The sequence below is a fragment of the Schistocerca piceifrons genome, chromosome 2, assembly GCF_021461385.2.
Source record: "Schistocerca piceifrons isolate TAMUIC-IGC-003096 chromosome 2, iqSchPice1.1, whole genome shotgun sequence".
Classification (NCBI taxonomy): domain Eukaryota; kingdom Metazoa; phylum Arthropoda; class Insecta; order Orthoptera; family Acrididae; genus Schistocerca; species Schistocerca piceifrons.
The window spans coordinates 811,317,956-811,324,927 of NC_060139.1; the positions used below are offsets into that span (position 1 = coordinate 811,317,956).

At 44.7% G+C, this 6,972-nt stretch overlaps 1 protein-coding gene across 1 annotated transcript in view; it reads right to left on the bottom strand.

The window, feature by feature from the left end:
- LOC124775887 overlaps positions 1–231 on the bottom strand; it is a 142,935-nt gene extending 142,704 nt beyond the window's left edge. The window contains exon 1 of the mRNA XM_047250721.1: positions 100–231. Coding sequence (XP_047106677.1) covers positions 100–231 — 132 coding nt within the window. The remainder of the gene's footprint in view (positions 1–99) is intronic.
- Positions 232–6,972: the final 6,741 nt, after the last annotated feature.

A 6,972-nucleotide genomic window follows, 5' to 3' on the forward strand; every position in this document is an offset into this window, starting at 1 on the left:
AACTGCCCTATTTCCGCCCTGTCGTGCTCGTCTTTGTAAGCTGTCACGCTCTCACGAACACTTTTTCTGGGCCTGCCACCGCCGCCAATGTCCACCAACCACACCCCTGGCGCCCGCGTTGGTCGTTTCTGCCTTCTCGCTGCTGCCAACACCCACAGTCGCTGCATTGGTCGTCAGCACTATCGTTCTTCCAGTCTTCCACTGCCGGCACTGGTCGAGACCAGCCTCCATCGCATCTACTCCAGTTAGTGCACACTGCCTTACCCGTGGGGCCAGCCTGCCGGTCCCTTTGCTTTCCGGTTTCGAGATGACTGCGCCACCTTCAAGGGGGTGGAAGTGGGGTCCACAGATTTCCTCCAGCACAACGGCTGTGCATTGCGGGTTTGCCTAACCTTGGCCTGCAGGCGTCTCTTCGCCGAAGTTCGTATGTTCGTTTGTTGCTATTCCGGTTGCGATGGTTGTATTTATCGATTGTCATTTTTTATCTTCAGTTCGCTTTGAGATAGTGAGTGTAACTGTAGACGCTAGAAAATGAAGTGCATAGTGGAGAACAATCAGAACATTTCTAACATGTTCTTCTGTTTGATTTCAGCAGGGGGGTGACGACAGCGGAGGCAGCAGAAGCATTTGCACCGTGTACGGGGTAACGCCATTGGACAGAACACAGCAAGAAATTGGTTCTCTCGTTTTAAGGTCAATCGTTTTGCCATTAGTGACTTTCCACAATTAGGAAGACGTCTGGAGTTTAAGGAAGATCACTTAAAGGCTTTAATCCTCAATGATCCAAGTCACTGTATTCGAGAACTGGAAAATGTGATGAACCATGATCTTTCCATCATCGTGCGACATTCACATGCACTGGGGAAGGTTCTAAAATTGAGTGTATTGGTATCGCATGTTCTAAGCCAAAATCACAAAAATCAACGGAGGCAATATGTGCATCTCTGCTTGCCCGTGATGATCTGGCTCGTGAACAACACCGACTAATCCTACTCTAAAACGTTACTGGTGACGAGAAAAGGTATCATTATGCTAACATATGGAAAAGAAACAATACTGATGAATCGTGATCTTTCCATCACAATGTGACATTCACATGCACTGGAGAAGGTTCAAAAATCGGGTGTATGGATACCGCATGTCCTAAGTCAAAATCACTGAAATCTGCAGGATGAACAGGTTCTTGAACAACACCAACTATACTGAATCGTTACTGGTGACGAGAAATGGTATCTTTATGCTAACATAAGGAAAAGAATGAATGGTTGAGCCTAAACAAACTAGCAACACTCTGTACACAGAACTACATGCATCCAAAAAAGATAATGTTACGCATCTGGTGGAACCGCTGCAATGTAGTGTGCTACGAATTGCTTCCCCGAGATGTAACCATCACTACTGACCTTTATTGTCAACAAGTGAGACGTCTTGCAGACGACGTCCAAGAACAACGACCAGGAAGACTGCATGACGTGATGCTACTCCACAATAACGCTCGCCTCCATTTTGTTAGACTGACAAACAACACTACACAGGTTGGGTTTGGAAGTCATTTCGCACCCACTTTATTCATCTGCTCTTGCGCCGTCAGATTTTCTCCTTTACCAATGTCTATCGAACAACCTTCAAGGAACTTCTTTTCAGATGAAAACGCAAAGAGGCCTCGGCGAGTTCTTCGTCTCAAAACCACGTGAGTTCTATAGTTGCGGAATCGGAAAGTTACCTCCACCGCTGGAAGACTGTAGTAAATAGTGAAGGAGGATACAATGGTTGGAACTTAAATAGCGGCAACTATTTATTTACAGCTCGTACAAAATAGATACGAGTTTCAAAGTTTCACTGACCTTCAAAATAGTCACCAGCATTGTGTATAACCCGTTGCCAGCGATGTGGAAGTCGTAGGATAGCCTTATCAGTGCCAGTTGTGTTGACAGTTCGGGCGGCGCGGTCTATTGCCCGACGAATCTGCAGCAGTTCTAAAGCGAATGCCGTGAAGTGTTTCCTTCAGTCTAGAAATCGAACTCACGAGGGCTTAAGTCAGGGGAGTGCAGTATGTGGCATTGCACTTAGCAGCCCCATCAGTCAAATAAATCAGTAACAGCTTGCACTGTACGTGCTTGAGCATTGTCCTGCAAAATGTTGGTCAGGTCCTGCAGAAAGTATCAAGTATCATCACTTCTGTCTCTAAACTGGTCGTAGGTTCTGTTCCAAAAATGAACAGACTCAGGCTCCGTAGGTATCGTATGCCAGCTCTGAACTCTACGTAGGCATCACTCAGAGGCACAGTCACAGGACTTAAGTATTTTAGAGGACTTGTAATAATTTTAAACGTCTACTTGTGCTGGATATTCCTGATTGAAGATAACCTATGCTGTACTGCGGCATTCCCAACATCTTCTGCGATCAGGAGTTTTCCATATTTTCAAGTTGTGTCAAATGTTGATGACAGGTACCAGATGATGCTTGTATAAAAATGGGAGCACCAAAGACTGAGTTGGACGTAATGCTGAAAGAGCTGACGTCGCACTTCTGATGCATTTCAATACCTAAGGAAAAATGCCGGAAATGGGAGGTTATACACCATGGCCACGTCGACGGAACACTATATATGATATTCCAGTGTTTTCATGCTTTTAGGGTGTGCTGATTTCAATATTTTCAGTGCAGGAAATATTCATTCCAGCATCTGAAGAACGATGTGAGTATATGATGGCTGTTGGATGTGTCAAGCGTCAGCATAGAGAAAGAAGTGATGCCACTTTCTGCATGACCTGACCATCATTTTGCAGGACAGTGCTCAAGCACAGGCAGTGCAAGCTGTTACTGATTTGTTTGACTGATGGGGCTGCTAAGTACTATACCATCTACTGCACTTCCCTGATTGAAGCCCTCGTAACTTCAACTCAGTTTCTAAAATGAAGGAAATACTTCAAGAAATTCGCTTCAGAACTGCTACAAATTCGTCGAGCAATAGACGGCGCTGCTCGAACTGTCTACACAACTGGCACTGCTAAGAGTATCCTACGTCTTACAATGCTGCTGACTACTTTGAAAGTCAGTAAAACTTTGATATGCGTATCTATTTTGTATGAGCTGTAAATAAATAGTTGCCGCTATTTAAGTCCCAGCCCTTGTATTTCTTATGGCTGAAAACCTTTGCTCCACTGAACCAAGTGTAGCAGTTGTGAAGATCTGGCATCGGCACTGGCTGCAGTACCACTCCTGCATTTTCAGGTTTGGGGACAAGAAAAATGGGAGCCGCATATGGCGACATTGACAGTCTGATAACCTCATCCTTTAGAAACTAATCCACTATTTCATGCAATTCGTGCACTTTAGATGGTAACAGTCCATAGTGTTCCTGTCGCACTGGGGCTTGGTCAGTCAATTGGATTTTATATTGAGTTTTGTTTGTAACCTTCAACCTGTTGATGAGCACCTCAGAGAACTGTTGTAAAATTTCAGTTAATTGCCTGGCTGCACCCTCTGGCAAGTGGCACATCGAATTTGGAACTTTGGGTTTGGATCTGACATGTACCCATTGAATCCTGATGCCAGCGTAACTTAATGACGGCAGCAGAGAAAAATTTAAAAAGCAACTCACGACCATCGTAGTCCAATATTAGAAAATCAGCACCCTGCAGCAGTTTAATTAAATGGTCTTTAAAGAATAAAAACCCATGCAACCAAGTAAAATCTTCAATCCTAAGCTTACATTTAATTTGACTAGTCACCTCGAAAGGATAGCCTGACACTGAACGGCATTTAGATTTGACATGTTCCAGATGAGGCAAACCGGCTACCCACTTACACTCGCAAATCCAATCACAGTCTAGTAAGAATACATGCTGCTTGAGTCCACCAATACTGTGTTGGCCCGCCCCTAGCCTTCCACTCTCACAGGCATAGGTTCAGTCAGGCGCTGGAAGGATTCTTGGGGAATGGCAGCCCATTCTTCACGAAGTGCTGCACCGAGGAGAGGTATCGATGTCGGTTGGTGAGGCCTGGCACGAAGTCGGCGTTCCAAAACATCCCAAAGGTGTTCTATAGGATTCAGGTCAGGTCTCTGTACAGGTCAGTCCATTACAGGGATGACATGGTCTTGTAACCACTCCGCCACAGGCCGTGCAATATAAACTGATACTCGATCGTGTTGAAAGATGCAGTCGCCATCCCCGTATTGCTCTTGAACAGTGGGAAGCAAGAAGGTGCTTAAAATATCAATGTAGGCCTGTGGTGTGATAGTGCCATGTAAAACAACAAGGCGTGCAAGGCATCTCCATGAAAAACCACAGGCACACCGTAACACCACCGCCTCTGAATTTTATTGTTGGCATTACATATGCTGGCATATGACGTTCACCAGGCATTCGTCATACCCACACCCTTCCATCCGATCGCCACATTGTGTACCGTGAACCGTCACTCCACACACCGTTTTTCCACTGTTGAATAGTCCAATGTTTACGTTCCTTACACCAAGCGTGGCGTCGTTTGGCATTTATCGGCGTGGTGTTTGGCATATAAACAGCCGCTCGACCATGAAATCCAAGTTTTCTCACCTCCCGCCTAACTTGCAGTGGATTCTGATGCAGTTTGGAATTCCTGTATGATGTTGTGGATACATGTCTGCCTATTACACATTACGATCCTCTTCAACTGTCAGCGGTCTCTGTCAGTCAACAGACGAGGTCGGCCCGTATGCTTTTGTGCTGCACATGCCCGTTCATATTTCCACTTCACTATCACATCGGAAACAGTGGGCCTAGGGATGTTTAGGAATGTGGAAATTTGGCGTACAGACCTATGACACAAGTGACACCCAATCACCTGACTACGTTCGAAGTCTGCGAGTTCCACGGAGCTCCCCATTCTGCTCTCTCACGATGTCTAACGACTACTGACGTCGCTTATATGGAGTATCTGGCAGTAGGTGGCAGCACAATGCACTTAATATGAAAAACCTATGTTTCTGGGGGTGTCCGGATACTATTTATCACATAGTGTAGAGCTTGCACACCGAAGGTAGGCACAGCGATATATTAAGTGCCATCGAGCATGAGAGGTGAAGTTTGCTGATCGCATCTTTATCTCTAACTTTCGTGACCGGGGATCGGGCGACGCGACCGTATCCTTTAAATTGGTTCCTCGCTTCGTGAGACCCTGTGAGGGCATCCAAGTGTTAAGGCCAGTCAGCCTCTCAGAGCGCAACCCTGTCACGGGCAAGGCTTTCAGGGTCCACGTTTCCCAAATTGAAAGGGCAGGTTAGGGTGTTTTAATGAAATAAGCCGCTTTCTCCATCCTTGGGTGTAGGGTTTCTAAGTGGGGGAGGATGTGCCATTCCGGCTCGCATCGATCAGTCGATTACTAAATCGCGGTAGCGAGGCACGGTCTTTGATGGTTCACTGCAAGAAGATCTTCGACGAGCACGAAGGTAGGTAGAATTTAAAGACCGAATTGGACGGAGCAGTTGCTGGGTGCATGACTGGTTTACCTCCGCTGCCTGGATTCATTAACAAACTGCTTTTGCAGAGTACAGACCTCATCCCGCGATGATGGTCTTTTCCGTCAGCCTTGGTGGCGATGTGACTCTGGAAATATGCCTGTGCCGAGTGTGTGGAGATTCTGAGCGCCACTTGTAACCTCCCCCTCACTTATCGACCTTAATGACAGTGAAAAATTAAACCGCGTGCCCTAATGGAAATTTGGGAAAAGCAATCGTCACCGAAGTTAATTTGTCGATAACGAGGGAGGAAAGGGTTACATCTAAATGAAAGGAAAAATGCAAATGAAATTGGTGGAAATTAATTTTGAAAAGGGGTAAAGTTAATAAACAAAGTAAATGTGCGGTCGTTACGTTAACAATTAATTGACTGTTAATTAGATATTTGGGACTTGGGGAAAATTACGGTCGCCAGTCCTATGGACAACTACTATAATAACTGGAAAAGAAAAGTTATTGCGCATACAATTAGCACTAAAAGCGTGGCAACTAAAGGTTGACACGTGTTGTGTGAAAACTGAATGTTTGCCAGAAGTAATAAATTTCGCTACACTCAGACTTAATTTAGCAAAAGAATTAATAAAATCGGAAAACTGAAAGTCAATTAACAATAGTAAAATTTAGTACGTACCAAGCTGGACTGCAGTCACAGGTAAGCCAAAATATGGTAACAAAACTCGCACTCTTAATTTGTGCTTGCGTAATCTAAATATTGTAGCCAGCTATGAATACTTTAACTGAACTTTGAAATTAAAGCAGTGAGATGGAATGATATTACTTTAATGCTGGCGTATGAATTTCAACGACACTCGGGTTCATTCCATAAAAGGAAGGGACCCTACTTGGTAGTGCAATTGGGGCAATGAGCAACAAAGGTTCATGCTAAGTTGCTGTATTTTTGTGATGCAATAGTTTTAAAAGCTGAGGTCTGCCATACAGTGTCAGAAACTATCATAGTAAGTCGAGCGCAATTACATGCTGCCAAACCCCGAAAGCGCGGCAACTCGCGGGATCGTCACACAACACACCTGCTTCACCGCCCTACTCCCGCCAGACCCCCTCTTCCCGCGCTCCACGCAGCTGAGTTCACACTACCGAAGATCCTAAACACTTTGGTTCTCCACACGACCTATCGATGTATTCGTTCGATAGCATAGTTTTCCCTAGGCAAGACCCAGCGTAAAAATACAAATAATATTTACAAAACAAACCAATTATACATTGACATAAATGCATAAATATATGTGTACAAATAGTAAAACAATTACAATATACAAAGACACAGAAACGTCATATCTTCAGGTAACGAAATAAGGAAAAAAATTTATAGTACAATAGATGGAAACAGGAGGATATGTATTTCCGGCGTTACACGTGCCCCACATTGTCTGAGGATGTTCGTGTAACCTAAACAGACTCAGAAAATGTCCCAAAAAGAAAAAAAAAAAACAGCGGAAATGCATATGCTC